The sequence below is a fragment of the Podarcis filfolensis genome (genome assembly GCF_964270895.1).
Source record: "Podarcis filfolensis genome assembly, chromosome: 14".
NCBI classification, from domain to species: Eukaryota; Metazoa; Chordata; class Lepidosauria; order Squamata; family Lacertidae; genus Podarcis; species Podarcis filfolensis.
In genome coordinates this window covers 24162899-24184056 of record NC_139616.1, presented here as the reverse complement: position 1 = coordinate 24184056, position 21158 = coordinate 24162899, and the positions used below count along the sequence as shown (strand labels likewise).

General features: G+C 47.9%; 2 protein-coding genes across 4 annotated transcripts; one reads left to right on the top strand and one right to left on the bottom strand.

Annotated features, from left to right (window-relative positions):
• Nucleotides 1-1702: 1702 nt before the first annotated feature.
• PARP16 (poly(ADP-ribose) polymerase family member 16) lies at nt 1703-10530 on the top strand. Of its 3 annotated transcripts, none has more exons than XM_083586961.1 (8): nt 1703-1849; nt 2334-2428; nt 2781-2987; nt 4410-4547; nt 5609-5815; nt 6268-6439; nt 7761-7902; nt 8640-10530. In XM_083586961.1, the coding sequence occupies exons 2-8, from the start codon at nt 2426-2428 to the stop codon at nt 8779-8781; spliced, it is 1011 nt and encodes a 336-aa protein (XP_083443087.1). In that variant the 5' UTR covers nt 1703-1849; nt 2334-2425; the 3' UTR covers nt 8782-10530. The 3 variants fall into 3 exon arrangements, with proteins under 3 accessions (XP_083443087.1, XP_083443089.1, XP_083443088.1); XM_083586962.1 differs by having other exon boundaries at nt 1809-1985; XM_083586963.1 differs by lacking the exon at nt 2334-2428 and having other exon boundaries at nt 1753-1849.
• On the bottom strand, nt 9202-20564 carry LOC310749623 (gonadotropin-releasing hormone II receptor-like). The gene is made up of 4 exons (XM_083586899.1): nt 19850-20564; nt 15933-16451; nt 14399-14600; nt 9202-11974 (listed from the first exon to the last, which is right to left on the bottom strand). The coding sequence occupies exons 2-4, from the start codon at nt 16446-16448 to the stop codon at nt 11568-11570; spliced, it is 1125 nt and encodes a 374-aa protein (XP_083443025.1). The 5' UTR covers nt 16449-16451; nt 19850-20564; the 3' UTR covers nt 9202-11567.
• Nucleotides 20565-21158: the final 594 nt, after the last annotated feature.

Here is a 21158-nt window from a genome sequence, read left to right as displayed (position 1 = left end):
CTTTCTTTTCTGTCCTGAATCTTCCAGCAAATCTTTTGCCACACTGTCCTTCTGGGATTCTATATATCAGAACATGTTATTATGCTTGTGGGCTATGTAGCTGCAATCTTACTTCATTTACCTGGTGTGAGTTATTCCCACTGAGCTGCTTCTGAGTAGACGTTATACGTATTGCAAATCCATGGGCAAACACTGACCGCCTACTCTTCTGTCAAATACTATCAATTATTGCTTGCTTGCGTGGCTGATCTGGTCAAATGTTAACTGCTGCTGCATGCCAGCTGCCAAATTTGGTCAAATATTCACCACTAGGACTCAGATTTTGACCAAACTGCGGGAGGCAGTGGAAGACAGGAGTGCCTGGCGTGCTCTGGTCCATGGGGTCACGAAGAGTCGGACATGACTAAACGACTAAACAACAACAAGGACTCAGATAGAGTCAGACTCTTAATAACTGGCTGAAGCAGCTCCTATAATGAGCAAAGATTACAACATATGGGGCTTTTTAGTTTAGAAAAAAGGTGAGCAACTGGGGAACATGATAAAAGGAGTATAAAATTATCAGACCCTCCAAGTGTCCGTATTTTCCAAGGACATCCCTGATTTAGAGAAGCCGTCCCGGTTTCTGATTTGATCCCCGAACGTCCCACTTTTCCTTAGGACGTCCCTATTTTCATCAGAAAAATGTTAGAGGGTATGGTAGAATGTCCCTATTTCATTGGAGAAATGTTGGAGTGTATGTAGTTATTTGACTCCAGAGCTGTCTGAAGGCAATCCTGTACAGGGAAGAGCTGTTGTTTTTTAATGTTCAATGTTTTATTGTGTTTTTATCTATGTTGGAATCTGGGGCAACCCAGTAAGGTGTGTGCGGTATAAATGGTAAAATTATTGTTATGGAATGGGACGTCCCTATTTTCATTGGAGAAATGTTGGAGGGTATGAATTATGCATGCATGGGCGTAGCCAAGGGGGGGAGCAGGAGCTGCCCACCCAGATCAAGTAAAACAATAGAAATACTTAACTAACTGACCAAATACGTTGGTTCTGCCCCCCTCAACAAAAGTCCCGGCTACACCCATGTATGCATGGCATGAAGGAAGAGGATGGAGGACGTTTCTCTCTCTCATAACACTTAAATTTAGGGCCATCCACTGAAGCTGAATGTTGGAAGATGCAGAACAAAGGGCAGACCTTAGTTAAACTATGGACTTGGCACCACAAGATGCAATAATGACCATTAAGTTGGATGGCTTTAAAAGGCGGTTAGAGAGAAATTGACGAAGGATAAGACTGCCAGTGGCTGCTGCTGCCCCTGCTTTTTACTGATTTTTAGACAGCCTGGGAACATAAATTGATGCTGATTGCTGAAGGCTTACTTCTGAATTGACCTGGGCAGGATTGTACGCGCCAGTTAACTGAACGCTCTCCACGTGAAAGAAAGGTCAAGGCTGAAGCTTCACTTACTGCTACTGAGCATGCTCAGGTTTGAATGAGGGCAGGACGAGGGCAAGGGGTTGAGCTTCATTGTTTATACTGAGCATGCTTAAAATCAGGTAAGGGCAAAGTGTGGCTTCATTTGCTGCTACTGAGCCTGTCTAAGAACAAAGGCCGGCAGGTGCTTCTAGTGAGCATGCTCAGGATGACGTAGTAAGCAAAGGCATGGTAAGGGTAAGGGAGGCGGCTCAGCTCCTGCCACTGCGCACGCTCATAATCAACTGCTGGCACGCGTACGGCTTCAGCTCCTGCTACTGCGCATGGCTGAGCTGAGCTGAGCATGTTCAGTAGGAATTGGGAGGGCCTCTTCTCTTCCACCTCAGTGAGAGTCGCCTTTTGCTGAGTAGCCCCTGAGGTAGGCCGGAGGGCGAGGGGAAGAATAAAGACCACACACACACACACAAATGTCAAGGAGAAAGGGGAAGACGCTTTTTTTGGCAGCGTGGGATCCTGCCCGTTTAACAGCTGCCTTACAGGCTGAAGTTCAACAGGTGAAGCTTGGATACAAACGATAAAAACAGACCTGTTGGGCTTCAGCCCGTCACAGAGCTGCTAAAACACTTGCTTGCTAGGCAGTTGTATCTTCTGATTTGTGTTTCCCCACCCCTCAAAATACTTGCAGTCTGCCATATTTGGGTCGGTGGGGTGGGGGTGGGTTTTCCAAGCTGGAAGGTGCAGTGATGCAGCTGCACAAAGTCTCACCTGTTGAATGCCTGGCTGCCATGTGACAGTTTAAAGGGTAGAAGCGTAGCCTCGGGCGGCACCAGTGAGGGTAACTTTAATTCTGAATGCTGCAGAATGTATTTTATCATCTCTTTTTTGTTGTTCTTTCAACTCAGCGTCTGGGAAGAGTAGGATTGCTGTTCCCCGGGAAACGTCAGTTTGCTTGTGGGGATGTTTGCTGGAGACCTTATGGCCTGGTTCGCATGACATGGTAAGCCAAACGGGGACTTTCCAGGACTCTGTGAATGTGTGGGTTCCCAGAGAGGAACGCTTAGCTGCTTGGCTTCTCCCTGGTATTCCCCCCCCCCATGCTGAGCTTGTTATCTGAACCAAGGCCCTTGAGTCCAGGTTTGAATGACGTGCCATACGCTGGCTTAGCTTGATGCAGCACAGGAGTAAAAAAAAGACGAGGGAAGGAGGGAGCAGAGTGCCTGGGAATGCCTCTCCAGGAGGCAGCACATTAGCTTGGTCCCAGTAAGCTATAGCCTGCCTAATGGTGTTGTGTGAACCAGGCCGCTCCCAACTCTTGATTTCTCTAACTTCCGCCTGTGTTTTAATGGCAGGAGGGCCCCTTGGCAATGCAGGTGCCCACGGCCGGGGTCGCGGGCCTCCGAGAGCGGGTGCGAGAGGCCCTCAAGGCAGACCTCTTGGCTGCAGACCTGAAGTGCAGCTTCTTCGTCTCTGCCCTGCAGAGCTACAAGCGGGATTCTGTCCTTCGGCCCTTCCCAGGACTCTATACCACGGATGAGACGAAGGATTTTGAGGCTTTGGTGAGTAGGTGGTGGGCTCTACATCACTTGAAGTTTTTAAACAGAGACTGAATGGCCATCTACCAGGAATGATGATGATGATTGCTGCAATTCCTGCATTGCCAGGGGTTGGACTACATGGCCCTTTATATGCCTACAATTCTATGATTCTATCAGTAATTATTATTATTCACATAGCGGCGCATAGTTCTACTAAGGAACTCCTGAGAGGGTCTTGTCCCTGACTTTGCCTCTGAAATGCAGCTCAAGGCCAGAAACAAGCTGTTCTCCTCCCCAACTTGCAGGGGTGGGAGCAGGAATTTCAAAAACAAGCTTCTCCCCTACCCGAGCTTGGAATTGACGTAGGGGATGGAAGTTTGTTTTGCCTGGTTTTCTGCTTGTAAGGGGCTTTGAGATTCCTGCATCTAGTTGGACTGGATGACCTAGGGGGTCCCTGCCAACTCTACAATTCTATGATTCTATTGAGCACCTGGTAAATTCTGACCCAAAGTAATCCCAGCATCCCTCATGGGTTAGGGCAGTGGTTCTCAAAGGGTGTAGCAAGCCACACTGGGGTGGCAGGAGAGGATGGCAAGTGTTTCGGGAAAATCAAATAAATATTTAAACATCTCATTGTAGCGTAGCGTAGTATAGTATAGTATCTTATCAATTTTTAAAAAATTATTATTACAGTGGTACCTCTGGTTACGAACTTAATTCGTTCCGGAGGTCTGTTCTTAACCTGAAACTGTTCTTAACCTGAGGCGTGCTTTCACTAATGAGGCCTCCCGCTGCCGCATGATTTTCATTCTCATCCTGGGGCAAAGTTTGTAACCCGAGGTACTACTTCTGGGTTAGCGGAGTTTGTAACCTGAAGCGTTTGTAACCTGAGGTACCACTGTATTGGATACACAACCAGAAACAGTACCCCTTTCTGCAAATATCTTCCCATTCTAAGCAGACAAGGGTGCCCAGGAGTCGTTAGAGGAGTGATGTTTCGTAATGAAAGATAGTTGAGCTCTGTTGTGTTCTAAAAGAATTCCACCCTTGCCATTTGTGGGGTTGTTCACAGTGCCACCATGCTTGTGGAAATAAATGCCACCAGTTATGAAGATCTGTTAGATGAAATGGTTCAAGTTTGATGGATTGAGGAGAAAACAGGAAGCTGTGTGTGTGTGTGTGTGTGTGTGTGTGTGTGTGTGTGTGTGTGTGTCTCCCCGTCCATGTGGAGTTTGTGTTCCAAGGGGGCGAATAAGAAGGCCTATAGGGTTTGTCCACAGGGATTTGCTTGCCAGCTAATGCCCTGAAGACATGTGTTTGTTGGAGAAGTTGCCTTTCTTTCACCACAAGGGGGGGTCTCTGACTGTGTGAGATGCTCAAGGAAAGCCAGCAACCCATGTTTCTCTCTCTCTCTCTCTCTCTCTCTCTCTCTCTCTCTCTCAGCTTGCAGATACAAATGCCTTGGTGGGCTTGAAAGAGCTGCTTGAGTTGGCCCAAGACACAGGCACAAGAGGCTGGGAGTTGCTGGGCTGGGTTTTGTCTTCCAAGGCCCTGTGCATCCACAGCACAAGCAAAAAGGAGGTGAGAGGCGACACTGGCGACAACCCAGTTATCGAACGTGTGCAAAAGGATCCAAGTAATATTGGAGGTGTCAGATGTGTCAGCAACCTGCATATGGGCACAGGGCTTTGGGGGAGAGTAAGCATGTTAAAGCAGAATCGAGACAAATGGGATGACATATTTTGTTTTATGGTATTTTTAAAAAAATAATAATTTAAAATTATTTTTTGGACAAAAGAGAGGACCTGTGAGGTGGTTAACAGATGGCAAAAATGCAATGCAGGAGCGAATCAAACCTATCTATATATAGATATACATATGTGCACATATATATGTGCACATATATATGTACATATATATATATATGCATATATATGCATACACGCACACATAATGTTTTTCTTAAATGTTTCAAACCTTTTCACATTAACCTTCAAATCAAATAATTCCATTGCTTAGTAAGTCAACTCTTTGCCCCCTCACCTCAACAGTGTCTTTGCTCAAACCTTTTCCACTACAATATATCCTCATTGATTACAAAAAGTTAACTGAGCATCAGTGAGCCAAAAGCCCAGCAGAGGAGACTCTGAAATCTCGGAGGTTACTGAATGCCTTTTAAAAATGCACAGCCTCCCGCTGGCTTCAGCATGGGCCAGGGAAGAGCTGGGACAACCCCTGCTTTCAGTATTACTGGGGTGTCTTGTTAAGCGGAGTCCCAAGACTTGGGGGAAGAGCCTTAACTCAGTGGTGGCGTACCTGCTTTGCAGTTTCAATCCCTGCCTTCTCCAGGAAAGACACGTGCCTGAAATCCTGGGCAGCTGCTGCTACTCCGTGCAGACAGTACTGACCTAGATGGGCCAGGGGAAAACAGCTTCCTATGTTTCTTAAAGATACTATTTTACTTCCCATGGGGATGATTTCTGCCTTTAAATCAGCTTTTGCCAGCCTGGGGTCTGCCGGGTGTTTCAGACCACAACTTGCATTAGCCCAGGGGCTGGTGGGAGTTGTAGTCCAAAACATCTAGAGGGCACTGGATTCTCAGAGCAACCCAGTAACTTCAATATATTTTATTGGTGTTGAAGTATAAGAAGATCCAGGAACTGACAGGAGTGCCCTGCGTCCCCGTCCCTGCACCAGACTTCCTGTTTGAAATCACTTATTCCAGTCAAATGAACGCCAAATTTGAAGAGACCAAGGCGGGACGAGACCTCATCTATGCATTCCATGGGAGCCGGCTGGAGAACTTCCACTCCATCGTGCACAATGGGTTACAGTGCCATTTAAACCGGGTAAGGTTTGAGTCTGGGTTGTATTTCAGAATTGAATATATTTCACATCTGGCAACCAGTGCTGGTTTCAGATAGTACGTGGGTAGGCGAGGACTTCCGAGGCCCGTTTGAAAACCTCAGCATTCACTTCCGGGTTGTCGGTGTTCGGGTTCTGAATTGTTCGGCTTCTGGAGCATTTGACAACCGAGGTTCCACTGTAATGTATTTAGCTTTAGCTCTGGAAGTGTATACTTGATTCTGGCCATACCAAGCCTCCTGATGTATATTTTGCTCTAGGCTGCTTAGCTTGGTCAGAAAGCCACTGCCGGTCAGTTCAGACCGAACTAGGTCTAATTCAGCTTCCTAAAATGCTTCTAGGAATGAGGCAGATTTTCTGTGATTGGATATGTTTGAAATGGCTGGCTGCCAGCGTGCAGCCCAGTTCATGTGCAACCCCATCCTGCTTTTTCTAGACCTCCTTATTTGGGGAAGGCACCTACCTCACCAGTGACCTGAGCCTCGCTCTCCTCTATAGCCCCCATGGCCTCGGCTGGCAGCAGAGCCTGATGGGACCGATCCTCAGCTGTGTTGCCGTGTGTGAGATCATCGATCACCCAGATGTAAAATGCCAGGTGAAAAAGAAAGGTGAGTCTAGAAAAGACTTGACTCGGTGCAGCTGCTTAGGCCCCCAGCTCCCATCAGCCCCCAGCCAGCACAGCCGTGCTTTCATCAACTCCATCCTTGGTGCATCTGTACTGGCAGGTGCTGATGGGAGTTGTAGGCTACAACATCTGGTACTAGATGGATAACTTAATTGGTTAAGTGTGTGGGGCTGATAATGCCAAGACTGCAGCTTCGATCCCCATATGGGACAGACAGCTGCATATTCCTGCATTGCAGGGGGTTGGACTAGACCAGCCTTTCTCAACCTGTGGGTCCCCAGATGTTGTTGAACTACAACTCCCATCACCCCTAGCTAGCAAGGCCAGAGCTCAGGGATGATGGGAGTTGTAATCCAGCAGCACCTGGGGACCCACAGGTTGAGAACTGCTGAACTAAGGGTAATCTAAAAATGCAATATTAAATTTAGAAAATGTGTAAAAATGGGAAAATATGGATGATTGGCAGAGAAGCTGAGGGAAGTCCAAAAAGTTGAAATCTGTGAAAATTGTTTGATATGGCAAATTTGTATAATGGAAAATTTAATAAAAAATATTTTTTTAAAAAAAAAGAGAAGTGCTGAACTAGACGATCCTCAGGGTCCCTTCCAACTCTACAATCTGGAGGGCACCCAGTTGGGGAAGGCAGGGCTGAAGCAGCCTCACGCGTGATCAGATCATTGGTCCCTCTAGCTTGGCTGGGCAACATTTTGTCTCTCGAGAGCCTTGCAGGAACACCTGCTGGAGGTAGGAGGAGCCAGAGTCAAAAGCCAGCAGTGGGAGGGGCCAGAGTCAAAAGGAAGCAGGCCACCGCCCCCTTTTTCTCTAGCTTTTTCTGACACCCCCTTCTCTCCTTCCCTGTCCAGTAGGCAAGATAAGCTCTGAACTGCTGGCTTTTGAAATTGCACGGAGGGCCATGTGACGTTAGAGTGAGGTCCACCCTGATCTAGCCCATTACCGTCTCCTGTGAGGCAGTGACTCTCCAAGAGAGAGAGAGAATGGTCACTCCAAAATCTGTTGCTTGAGGCTGTGAGAGGTGCCCTGCTTCAAACCCCTGGAGAGCTGCTGCCAGTCAGAGTAGACAGTAGTAAGCTAGATGGGCCAGTGGTTCAACTCGGTATCAGGGATCTTCCTGTGTTCCTTTGAGATGCCTGCACTTTACTCAGAAAACAGACACAGCAATTCATGGGGCACATGGCAAGACCTGTGCTATTATCAGGAACTGATCCCTTTGCCCTGAGAACTCCAGTGCGGTTGTATCTTTCACCTCCTTGTCTAAGAGGCCCTCTTCTGCTCATTTTGACCAGATTCTAAAGAAATAGACAAGAAAAGAGCCAGAGTGAGGAACAGCGAAGGGGGCGACGTTCCCCAGAAATACTTTGTCGTCACGAACAATCAGCTGATACGGGTGAAGTACTTGCTCGTCTATTCGCAAAAGCAGCACCGGAGGTAAGTGCCCTTCTGCCACCCTCCCTGCCCCCAAATACCCTGACCAGGGGTGCAAGTGCTTTGTAAGTTCATCTGAAACCGTGTGCTTCAGAAATGCAGGAAAACCTCTAACATGACGGACAGGACTGTAAGGGATGAGTGTGCAAAACAAGTTGTTTTGCAGTGTTGGCATCGCTCAGAAGACTTTTGCACAAACGCAAAAAAACACAGTTCGCAGCTGTGGTTGCAGAAGTTCAATTTATCTTTTTGTTAACTTTTGCAAAAATGCATATGCAGAATCCTGAACACATTGTACACATAGTAGTGTTTTGACATATATATTTTTGCCAGTGGTCTTCAGCACGGGCAACCAAAAGGGGACAAGTATTTAAATGACAATAAAACAGCTTTCAAAATCAGCCATATGAAAATACATTAAAAATGCACACATTGAAAACACACAGTATGTGCCCAATGGGCCAGTGTGTCTGGCTGTTAACCAGAAGGTTGGCGGTTCAAGCCCGTCCAGGGACAGCTGTGAGCAGAATTCCTGCATTGCAGGGGGTTGGACTGGATGATCCTCAGGGTCGCTTCCAACTCTACAATTCTATGTTTAAAAAGAGCCATTGGGGCCATATCTAAACCAGCAGCAAAGCTTTGGCCTGGGCATATAATCACATTGTGGGGGGTAGGGGCTTTGAAAAGTTGTGCTCCCTTGTGGCTTGATGTAGTCATCGCTGTCTCTTTTTTCCCTCTAGGCCTGCTAGCCAGTCGTGGGTCTCTAAGCATCGCTTCGCTATCATGATGAGCCTGTATCTGCTGCTGCTGGTTGCCATCGGGGCTAGCAACTCCCCAGCTTTCCTCTACTATTGGAACAGGATTTTTGACTTAAAACAATGAACTTGTGGGGATGGGACAGGGCTGCCGACCCTCACCATATGCCTTAATATTGAGCAATCTAAAGCCTTCATGAAACTTTCCACTCTGAAGCTGGGGGGGGGGCCCTCTGGGGGCTGGGGTAGGATGTTTCAGCTGCCTTAACTTTCCCGGCACAGCTATTTCATATCTCTCTGGTTTTGCCTTGCTTCTCTGAACACAAGTCAGGTAGGTGGACCCTCCTTAGCTTAAAGATGGAGCAGGACGATGCAGATGACAGGAAGTGCAGAAATCCTGCAGAACAGGGACTGGCAAGACTTAAGGGTGGGGTCCCATGTCTGCAATCACTAGCAAGAGCTTCAATGCCCTGTGCAAGTAAGGGTGATGTTCTTCATCTCAAATCTCCCCCTTGCACTCTTTTCTGATTTGGGCATTGGAAATAAATTTCCTGAATTCTCTCTCTCCTCCCCCCCCCCAATAATACCATATGAATGACGGAAGAGCTGGGTCAGAGTCAGACCAGATGCCCTTTTGCCCAGCAGCCCTTCTTACAGTGGCCACCTGTATGCTGCAATGAAAAGTTTAGAAGCAGGACCATGTGCACTTTCCTGCCTGACTTGTGATTGCCAGAAATTGATGCTCAGAGGCAATCCCTAGCTAGACGGACTCATAGTCTGACACACCTAAGGCACCTTCCTGTGTCCTGATTTGGCCCAAGACAACATAAGAGCCCTGTCAGAGGAGGCCCAACTAGCCCAGCTGCCTGTTCTTGCAGTGTTCAACCAGATACCCCTGAGAAGCATGCAAGTAGGAATGAGCGCAACTCTGGGTGTGAGAAAGAAGACAAGAGACCCTGTGTCCCTTGAAACATGATTTCCACTCCAGCATTCGCCTGCCAAATGCCCAAGTCAGAAACACGTTCCCAGTCTGAGAGCAAAGGCATACCGTCTGCATCCTGTTGCTTCTCCTCAGCTGCTGGGCTGCCCCTTCCTTTGTGCTTCTCCCTGTTCCTCTTTCTCTTGCTTCTCCCTGTGACCAGCCTGCCGCCGCCCTCCTTTCAGCTGGTTGGGGCTTATCTTGCGGGAACACCTTCCTCAAAGGGGGAGAACCATCTCTCTCCAGACAGTCCCCTTTTCCCCAAAGCAAGGCAACAGTGTGGAGCAGCGTCTGCCCTCAAGCAGAGAGGCACAGGTGGCTCTTGGAGCAACAATCTGATCACTTGGCTCAGGGGGACGGGACCCTGGGGCCCTCCAGATGTTGTGGGGCTCCAGCTCCTATCATCCCTGACCATTCGCCCTGCTGGGGAGCTGCTGAGAGTCTTAAGAGCCCATGCAGGAACTCAGGGTTTCCACCTGTGATCTGACTGTAGGAAAAACCACACGCCGGCTGAGCACTGGAAGAGATATTGCAAATGGCAAGATCATCTCCACTGCAGCTCAGGATGGTAACACCCGTAAGAGGCAGAGGGTGGCTCAAGTTGCGAAGTTGGAAAAATAAGTAAATGGACTTCTTTCGGTTTGGACTTTGCAAAACAGACCTTCTGGGTGAATTTTGCATTTGCCTTCCTGGTTTTATTCTGCGTAGCAGCCGCTTTACAAATCACACACCGAGGGCAGTTGGTTCAAGTCCCCTCTTCTCCACAGGCCTTTGATGGGCAAATCACTTGTCAACACCAGCCCTCCATTGATAAAATGGGAATTGTGGCGGCCTACCTCGCAAGCTTGTTGTAAAGGCAATTGCAATAAAGACTCTCATGCACTTTGAACATTAGAACTGCAACATATGCGTGGTAAGTCATGACGCTTCTATTTTGAGGGTGGGGAGAGGGCTGCCCTGAGACACTGAGCTCCAAGGAACTGTTCATCTAACTCCCAGGGAGTGGGCTGGGTATATGCTAGTGGTGGGTGGGGGCAGAGGGAAGAGTGGGCAGGCCAACACATTTGCCTCTTAACCCTGGTACAGTTGGGTACATTCCAGCCATGCCAAAGGCAGAGATTTCTGCATGCACCCACTTGCCCATCCTTCATCCAGGCAGCAATAATAATAATAATAATAATAATAATAATAATAATAATAATAATACAGGTTTTATTATATGGTCACAGACCCAATAACAGTTAATAGTAATAATAAAACTGCTACTAGAACAAAAATCATGCTACCCCAATAAAGCATAATATAATTTCTGAAAAGGTATCCAATTGGCCTAATACAGCTTTAAAAATTGACATTGCACAATGTGTTGAGTCTCAAGTGGCTGCATTTTGTTCAGGATGATTGTGGGACAGAATTCGACCCTCCCCACTCCCAAATGTTTAACAACAGCTTGACATCTTAACTTCCATTTATGCTGAGATCTTGGTACAAATGAGCCCACTCAGTGTTTGCCAGGGCCTGCTTCATACATGCCTGTCCATCGCTTGATGCCTGTGGCATAAACTGGTGACTTGTGTGTGCAGGAACTGTTTGACCCATTATCTCAGTGGCAGAGCATCTGCTTTGCATCCAGATGGCCCCGGGTTCCAGTCCCAGTCATCTCCAAGCACAGTTGGCGGCAATCCCTGCCTGAAATATTGGAGAGCTGCTACTGGTAAATGCGGACGATACTGTGCCGTATTCACCAAGTGTGTGACTTGGGATCAGGCACCCTCCTATATCCCTAGATCACCTTAAACCTAGTGCAGCTTAAGAGAGTTGATCCAGGCATTTAGTCCTCAAGTGCACAGTTAAGACAGGTGTAGCAATTCAGGTGTTCTGCCTGCATAAGTGAGCTCGCCCTGAGTTTCATCCCTCCCAGAGGGTTTTCCCCTCTAGAACACAGTGTGCATAGTCCCTCCGTTGGAAACACTTGACGGCACCTGACCCTGGTCATGAGAGTCTTTATGGTTCATCTCTGAAACAGATGCAAGTTTTTTCTCCTGGTGGGCCACCGTCGCTTTCAGGTTCCTGATGCACAGTTTCATGTCCTCTCGAAAGGACGGGGTGTAAAGGCCGTAGACGATGGGATCTGTACAAGTGTGCAGCAAGCCGAAGAGGAAGAGGAAGTGGTTGATGTACTCTGGCATTCTGCGGATCATGTCAGGCTGGAACCAGTACCACAAGCCCAGGAGGTAATAAGGGGTCCAGCAAACGATGAAAGAAGCCACAATCACAACTGTCATTCGGAGTGTCTTCATTCTGGCCTTGGAGATGTGGTCGTCCTTCCCTCTGGCGAGACCTGTGGGAGAGGCTCAAAGGAGTCAGTTGTGGGGTGAAAGGTTGCCCTCTTCTGAATGAAATGCAGGCCCCACTCTGGGCTGGAGTGATCCAAGAGCAGGTGGGGCAGATAAAAACAAGACAGTGTCCCTCTGGACGGGTGATGGTGTTGCTTTGCAGTTGTATTCTGTATAGCAGAGGTTTTCAACCTTTTTGAGCCCATGGCTCCCTTGACCAACTACATTCTTTTTGCGGCTCCCCTGTGGGGAAACATGCCCTGAGCCTCAGAAGCCCAGTTATGTCACCCCTTCCTAGGCTTGCCTGGTTTTCGGGTGTAAAAATGGCGTCAGGGGGGAATTTTGCTGAATTGGCAAAATGTCAGGGGAAACCCAGATGTATTGCAATGCGATGTAAAAAAACAACTTTGCGGGTGTCAGGAATTTTACTTTTTGAAATACGGCAACTCTACTTTTTGCCTGCAGAGCCAGCAGTCCCTCACCCCTTTTTGAACACCCTCCCTTGTGGAGTGTTCCCTCAGCCTCCTCTCTCCTTGGGAGTCCTCCAGGCAGCTGCCACCACTGCCCCTGGTCTCTGAGCCGCAACCCCAAAGAGAGGTGTCTCCTCATGCCACCCCACAGGGGCCTAGGAAGAGGATGCCCCTAGCTTTAGCAGCCTGATAGAGACTTAACCGAAGGTGAACCCCCTGGTCCAGCCCCACAGGCACCATTCACCTGGGGAGCTTGTAGCCAGGGCTGTTGTAACAAACAGCTACGCAAGCCTTTGGGAGGCAGAGAATCAGGGGAGGGAGGGAGGGAAAGAAGGACAGAAGCCAGTGTTGCCTGCGGCACCCCTGACCATCATTCAAGGCACCCCAGGGTGCCACAGCACACTGGTTGAAAACCACTACCATATAGGGTTGCCAGGCCGGGAGCATCCCAGACCCTGAAATTGCAGGGGCCAAACCTGAGCTTCAGGGGCAGTCCCTGGTGAGTCTTCCTCTGTGCTCCCTTCCGCCACTGAGCCCTGGAAATGGAGGTTAATTGGGAGAGGGGCGGAGGGAGAGGAGGAGGGCAGATCAGGTAGTTGTGCAATACTTTGCAGGCTGCTCCTGCTGGACTGAAGCTTACAAGATGCACACATAGGCTTAAGAATAAAACTAAAGGCACTCTCAGCTACCTGGATATTCACGCCCTCCCCTGGAGGGGGCCAGGCAAACCTGGAGAGTTCAGGTTAGCCCCAGAGGTCTGGAAACCCGATTTCTGTAACATGTCATCAAGGCAATACTAGTGCATTAATGGTGGATTTATACTGGACAATCCACACACCAATCTACTTTATTAGTCATCGTGTGACGCTTCCCCAACATTACCATATTATTGCCATCCTGTGCTATAGCTCACCAAAAGTGGGACAAAAAAAATTCATTGAACCAGAACATTTGTGGCATGAAAAGTTTCAGGTTTTCTGCAGGAAGTTATGAGACATGCACTGATTGGAAACAAAGCTGAAACTTTTTCAGGTGCAGACAGTATCGAAAGTACGATTGTATATAACTGCCCCAACACCCACATGAGCACAAATCATCATGAATGTGCAATAAAAAAAGGCTATCTGGAGGGGCCCATAGAGCTTTTCCCATTGGAGAAATGGGTCTTCAAGTGTCTACCTTGTTAGGGTTTACTGTTGTTATAAATGTATTGCTGTGTTTGTGTTTTTAATTGCTTTTAAATACAGTGGTACCTCTACTTAGGGACACAGGTGGTGCTGTGGTCTAAACCACTGAGCCTAGGGCTTGCCGATAGGAAGGTCAGCGGTTCAAATCCCCGCGACGGGGTGAGCTCTTGTTGCTCAGTCCCAGCTCCTGCCAGCCTAGCAGTTCGAAAGCACATCAAAGTGCAAGTAGATAAATAGGTACCACTCTGGCAGGAAGGTAAAGGGCGTTTCCATGTGCTGCTCTGGTTTCACCATGCTGGCCACATGACCCGGAAAAACTGTCTGAGGACAAACATGGGCTCCTTTGGCCAGTAAAGCAAGATGAGTGCCGCAACCCCAGAGTCGTTCGTGACTGGACTTAACTGCCAGGGGTCCTTTACCTTTACCTCTAGTTATGTGCAAATCGCCTTGAGACAATTGTTCAGAAGGCGATTAATAAATCACAGATGATAATAGTAATAGTAACAATAGGGGGCAGGGGAAGGAGAAGTAGTAGTAGTAGTAGTAGTAGTAGTAATAATAATAATAATAATAATAATAATAATAATAATAATACAGGCACAATCCTCAGCCATTTCGTAGCTATAAGGTCAGTGCCAAACCCTGAGAACAAGGCAGAAAAATGGAAGGCTGTTTTTCAGGGGAAGAGAAACCTTTTGAGAAACTGGAAAAACACAAGCTGAAGGGCATTTCATTGTTCCCACCCAATGCAGTTGAGGGGAGGCCAACTCACCTTTGTTAATTTTCAGCTGCTTGCTGATCTCAAATAAGATGCGGACATAGCAGACGACCATCACGGTCAGCGGGGTGACATAGAGGGTGGTGAAAGTGAACATGTTGTAGGTGGTCTCCTGCCAGTGCTCTCTGAAACTCCCATGTGTCACGCACTGGGTGAAATTGACGCCCGGGATGGTGTACAGGTGGAAAAGGAAAAGCTGAAATGGAAAAGTAAAACAGTCTAATAATATACACACTTATTAATTTACATACATATATTGGTTTGTTATTATATTAATTATCAATGCATTATTATTTATGTACAAATATGCAGCACTCTGAGATTTGAAATACTGCGCAGTACATAAAGGCTTTTAAATAATGTATAATGACACACACACATGCAAATACATTCAGGCAGCTAAAATAACCCACTGTAAAACAAGGCATCAATTTCCTTGCTTCTCCCTCCCCGCCCCCAAATAAATGCAGGATGGGAAAAGGTCAGAAGGGTGAAATTAGTAATAATGACATTCTAAATGCCAGCATTCTCCGTTTCAGCCTTCATGCTCACACACTGCATGATTCAGAAATCATGTATATAAGGAAGCTGTTCCCCATGAGGCTGCTTTTATGGAGTGTTCACACATTATGTTCTACAAGTGCACAATCTCTGTGTGTACCTCTCTACACAAATCCTTGAGCTGTGCACTCAGTGTGCAATCTGTGCACCTGCGTACACACTAACCATGATGAAAAATTGAAAAATCAATAAGTGTACGCTCTGTCTCACAAACGCTTGTACACGTGTACAGAGAGCTTGTACTTGTGTTCTGTGCAGTGCGCGAACAAGCCTGATATATTTCGGGTGTCGCGCTTATATTTCTGCTCTGAACGTTGTCCTTCAGTATCCTGGCTGATGAAGATAGTGACATTACCCTAGCAAAATACTCTGTAAGATCCCTGCAAGAACGACACAGGAAGCGAATTAAACAGGCAACTGTGGCAATGCACCGGAATGTATACAATCTCTTACTTGGGTTCTGGCATTGTGGGGAGGGAGGGAGGGAGGTGCTTGTTATTGTTTGGTTTTGTATTTCTCACTGTATTCCATTACTGTTTTGTGGCTTGGTACAATATGTGCGAGACGCGGGTGGCGCTGTGGTCTAAACCGCAGAGCCTAGGGCTTGCCAATCAGAAGGTTGGCGGTTTGAATCCCTGCGATGGGGTGAGCTCCCGTTGCTTGGTCCCAGCTTCTGCCCACCTATCAGTTCAAAAGCAGGTCAAAGTGCAAGTAGATAAATAGGTACCACTCCGGTGGGAAGGTAAATGGCGTTTCCATGTGCTGCTCTGGTTCGCCAGAAGCGGCTTAGTCATGCTGGCCACATCACCTGGAAGCTGTACGGCGGCTCCCTTGGCCAGTAAAGTGAGATGAGCGCCACAACCCCAGAGTCGTCCATGACTGGACCTAACGGTCAGGGGTCCCTTTACCTTTACCTTACAATATGTGCACCTCCCTGAACAAGCCTTCTGTCCTAATGGATTCCTACCTGGGGAGCGGCCAGCAGGACACTGAGGATCCACGCGACAGAGAGCATGATCCGGTTGCGGCGGCTGGAGTTAGCAAACGAAAAGGGGTGCAGGATGGCAGAGTGCCGGTCCAAGCTGATCACCACCAGCACCAGGGCGGCTGAGTACATGGCAAAGAGCTTGAGGAAGTTCAGGAACCTGCACAGGGCATCGCCAGCGTACCACTGGACCGTGATATTCCACACAGCGTCCAGGGGCATGACGGTCATAGTGACCAGCAAGTCGGCCACGGTCAGGCTCAGGATGAGCAGCTGGACGTGGGACTTCCGTCTCTTTCTCGTGACGCTGTACAAGACGGCAAGGTTGCTGCATGCTGCAATGACGAAGAAGCAGCCCGTGATGACAACTCGAGCTTTGGCAGCGAGTGTGAAGGTTGGCTCCACCCAGCCCTTTGGGCAAACCACAGATGCAGAGATGTTCTCATCCACAACGTGGCATCTTTGTGGGTGATTCATCAGGTGTTCTCTGTCTGTCATTACCTGGAGAAAATATTAATCATCTATTATTATTATTATTATTATTATTATTTAGTTTATTGGATCTATCTATCTGGGGACGCGGGCGGCGCTGTGGGTTAAACCACAGAGCCTAGGACTTGCCAATCAGAAGGTCGGTGGTTCGAATCCCCATGACGGGCTGAGCTCCGGTTGCTTGGTCCCTGCTCCTGCCAATCTAGCAGTTCGAAAGCACGTCAAAGTGCAAGTAGATAAATAGGTACCACTCCAGCAGGAAGGTAAACGGCGTTTCCATGCGCTGCTCTGGTTCGCCAGAAGCAGCTTAGTCATGCTGGCCACATGACCCGGAAGCTGCATGCCGGCTGTCTCGGCCAGTAAAGTAAGATGAGCGCCGCAACCCCAGAGTTCGCCACGACTGAACCTAATGGTCAGGGGTCTCTTTACCTTTATCTATCTATCTATCTATCTATCTATCTATCTATCTGTCATCTATCTATCTATCTGTCATCTATCTATCTATATGTTATGCACAAATAACATAACATGGCATCCCACCACCCCCGTAACAGGTATTGGGTTGTATATTAACATGAATGAATCTCATCGGTCCATATGGGTTATCCAAATGTCCAGGATATAATGTTCCAGGGACAGTACAAAATTCCTAGAATCATAGTTCTGTAGAGTTGGAAAGGACCCCCAGGGTCATGTAACTCAAGCCCCTGCAATGTGAGAATCACAGCTAAAGAATCCCCGACAGGTGGCCATCCAACCTCTGCGTAAAACTGCCAAGAGTCCACCCACTTCCCAGGTAGTCCATTCCACTCTTGAACAGCTTTTGTAGTTGGAGTCAGTCAGCACCCCCACCTCCCCAGGCCAGGTGGGGAAAGGCCAGCAAGGCAGGGAACAGGTTTTCCAGGGCTCACAGCCAACACTGTGAGAATGGGATGCTGGACTAGACAGGTCACTGACTTCGCCCAGCAGGTTCTTATTCTAGCAGAGAGAAACATAGTCGTGTGTGTGTGTGTGTGTGTGTGTGTGTGTGTGTGTGTGAGAGAGAGAGAGAGAGAGAGAGAGAGAGAGAGAGAGTTTGCTGGATTATTATGGAATAGGGCTGATAGACAATTCCCAACCAATGACATTGTTTATTTGGATGATAGGTTTGGCAGGGAAGGCTGAATCTGGAAGTTAGGGAGGCAAATGGACGACCCACCAACATATGTATATCTAAAATCAGCAAGGTAATGAAGATGAGGGCATCTTTTGAATGTGCGCCATCCTGCCAATTCCATCTTCCCTTCTGCTCAACATGATGGCATCCGTAATTATTCACAAGCTCCATCGTTGTTCACAGATGGGAAGAACAGGTTATGTGTGGGTGTTGGCTGACGTACACACACGCGCACAAACGCACACACACACCCTTTGCGAATCCAAAAAAAAAAATAGGTTCTTAATTAAGATGTCTCTTAATTAAGATGTCCTGATCTGGCAAGGGAGAGCTACTTGTCTAGCCAGCAGTATAGTCTTCAGCCCCCTAGTGAATTTGCTGGATGTACCTGAGGCATTTCAGATGCTCAGTCCGTCATGGGGCTAGGAGCCAGGCACAACGAAGTGCAAGGAGAGGGGGATTGGGGCCTGTGTCTTTCTTAGCAGTCAGGTATGGAGTACTGCCATAAGTTCAACAGTGGGGTGGGGGACCTTTTTGGCTCCACAGGCCAAATCCTTATGAGGATCTGCCTTGCGGGGCCAACTTTGACAGGTGGGTGGCTGCCAATCACATGACAGCATACCGGGCCACACCACACCTCCCTTGCCACCCACTCCACACACCCTGCTTCGCACCCTCCTTAACTGTCCCTGAACTCTGGTAATTTGTTTATTTAATTTTTATCACATTTAAATCCCACTTTTCTTCCAAGGAGCTCAAGGCCCCTTCTTCTCTTCGTCCTCATTTTATCCTCACAACAACCCTGTGAGGTAGGTTAGGCTGAGGGACTATGGCTGGCTCAAGGTCACCCAGTATTATATGTTTCCTGCTGGTCTGAACAGAGGAAAGAGATTGTGTGTGTGTGTGTTTGTGTGTGTGTGTGTAGAAACCAGCCTACTGACTCAGGCATGAGACCCACCCACTTGGGCTGAAATAAGTCCGCCACCCCTGCTTTAATTTAAAATTGTCCTTCGGCCCCATTCAGGCCCCGATTCCTGCCTCCCCTTCCTTTCCCTGGTTCTGCCCTCATGGTAGACACATGACAGCCTCTAATGTCATTCTGCACAGGTCTACTCAGGTGCAAGTCCCATGAAGTTCAATGGGACTGATTCCCCAGCTGAGCAGGCATAGGACTGCAGCCTTAGGAACCAAGCAGGCAATCTTTGAAGCAGAGCCAGTTTTGAGAACTCGGCGCTTACTGCGTCTCAATCAATAAAATGACGTACTGAGCTCAGTTCTCAAATTCCAGTAAGCGAACGTAAAAATCCCAGTAAATGTCAATTTAAATCTGAGTGCATACTCATGGCTCCATCAATCAGAACTTCCAATGACAGTCCATCACTTTCTGAGGGAGTTTGCTTCACTGTCCAACAGCTCTTATTGCCAGGAAGTTCTTCCTAATGGTCAACTAAGGCTGCATAGACACCAAGCATTTAAAGCACACACACAAAACACACACAGACAGCTACAGTTATCATCGTCCTTAACAAACTACAGTTCCCTGGATTCTTGGAGGAGGGGAACATGCTTTAAATGTGGTTAAATGTATGGCTCCCCACCAACAACACTCCTCCCCCCTTTCGAATTAGAAAAAATAAGAATCTACAGCATCACATGTCACACTAAATCACCTATATAATAAATGGATGATATCAATAATCAGAGTGGACAGTTTGATATCACCCAAGTCTAATAAAAATATGAGCCGTCATACTTATTTAGAGAATGGGGGCTGCAATAGCTATACTAGGGAAGAAAGGGGTAAGAAATGAGAAAAGGAGTCAATGATAAAGTAAAATAAAGCAACTGTTTTCTGTTGATAGTTTTAAATACACTGAGAGTAGGAATTCTACAGTTTCTATACAGTACAGAAATATTAGCAAAACAAAGGACACTTAGCTATCTACTTCGCATATATAAATAGGAGGCTAACATGCTCTCACTATCATGTAAGTGAAATTGGAAATAAGTGATTTTTAAAGAAATCAACTTTTTTTTAAAAGAAAAACAGGAAAAGGACCAAGCTGATCAGCAGCCCGACCCCTTCTCTGCGTAAGAAAACAATTTGGCTGAGTTCTACGGGGTTTTACCCCCAAGTTAACAGCCCCATCATATGCAGGCTCTTTCTCCCGTAATTGGCCGGCCTCTAAAACAAAGTCAGCAAATCATTTCAAAGGCAATCAGGAACCCAGTCCCAGTCCCGCTATTGTACCTGCACATGTCCTTGAAAGGAGAGAGAAGAAAAGGCTGCCCGGTTTCGTTTCCTTCCCTGGCTGGTGCCAAGTCCTACCAACCAGCTCTCCGCAGTGCCCTCAGCACCGCATTTCTGCTCCTGGGTGGCATCTGAGACGGGAAAGGTGAGCTGGGAAGCTGGCAGTTCTGCCCTAGGACTTTCTCTGCAGGCAAGGGAGATGCCATCCCAAGAGTCTCTGCCAGCCTGCCTGCTTCGGCTCCTGCCACTGGCTTTGGAGTCAGCCGCCTCCAGGCCCCCCCTTAAGCCTCCCCCCAGCTTTGCGGGAAGCGCAAAGAGGCTTTGTCAAAGCACAGAGGCTGCGAAAGCATGCAGAGGACGCGATGCCACAACAGAGAGGGTTTGCAGAGAGTGCTTCAGGCAGGCAGGCAGAGATGCTCTCTGCAGTAACAGGCTGCACTTTAGGTGTATATGCTTAGTGCTGCCGTTCAGGTTGGCAGATGTGGGGAGAAATCAAAGCTAGGGACATGCACAGGGACTACTGCCCTCCTCCACTCGCTGCCCCCACCCCCTGCTGCGCCTTGAGTTGAGGATGGGGAAGATACTGGCTTCGCTTTGAATTTTAATGCAAAGCTGGCGAATTCGCACTTCCTAATTCACACCGCTAGCTATCCTTTGAAATCTGCACCAACCCGAATGTTGCGATGCAGGTATCTGACTGATCGATATGTAGAAAAATGTGAGGGGGGGGCACTAGGTGGCGCATCGGAAGATGGCTGACAATAACATCTCTCCGACCCACACGAGGTAATTTGGAGGCTATGATGGGGGTAATTAGCCTCCTTAACCCCCCCAGGATTGTGGGGGGGACGGCCCTTGCCTGCTGTGCCCTATACCACCCCCGAATTTGTGGGGGTGGGGGCACTAGGCACAAAGCCCTCCTGTGGGATTTCGGCACTCCTGGACGCCGTCCCTGATTCGCGCCGCTAGTTGCAAGCATCTTCAAAAGAAACAATTTGGACGAGATAAATTGCACATGCTTCAAGGAAAAAGGGGAGTAAAGACTGCTGACAGAAGAGATCTCTGATAACAAGACAAGAATAAAATATGAGAAGATACGTCAAGGTACGGTATGACTGAGGGGGGAGGGGGGGGAAACCTGCCTTCCTTTTTCTTATGTGATTTAACAAGAATCCCCTCCCCTAATGAGTCAGAAACTAAGGACTTAAGCTGTGGATTTAAGGCTGTGTGGAGATAAACTTTCGAACCAAAGCAATGTTTCAAGATGAAGCTGGAAAGCTAAGAGTTTTGGAATGACGCAGTTAAAAAT

Bases quoted from the DNA above. Each gene is read 5' to 3' on its own strand.
- PARP16 (XM_083586961.1), top strand. The intron at 2,988-4,409 runs GTGAGTAGGTGG...TCTCTCTCTCAG, and splicing joins CGAAGGATTTTGAGGCTTTG to CTTGCAGATACAAATGCCTT. The intron at 5,816-6,267 runs GTAAGGTTTGAG...TGCTTTTTCTAG, and splicing joins TACAGTGCCATTTAAACCGG to ACCTCCTTATTTGGGGAAGG.
- LOC310749623 (XM_083586899.1), bottom strand. From the start codon at position 16,448: ATGACAGACAGAGAACACCTGATGAATCACCCACAAAGATGCCACGTT. The intron at 14,601-15,932 runs GTAGGAATCCAT...TTTCCATTTCAG, and splicing joins TCCTGCTGGCCGCTCCCCAG to CTTTTCCTTTTCCACCTGTA. The intron at 11,975-14,398 runs GTGAGTTGGCCT...CCTCTCCCACAG, and splicing joins GCAGCTGAAAATTAACAAAG to GTCTCGCCAGAGGGAAGGAC.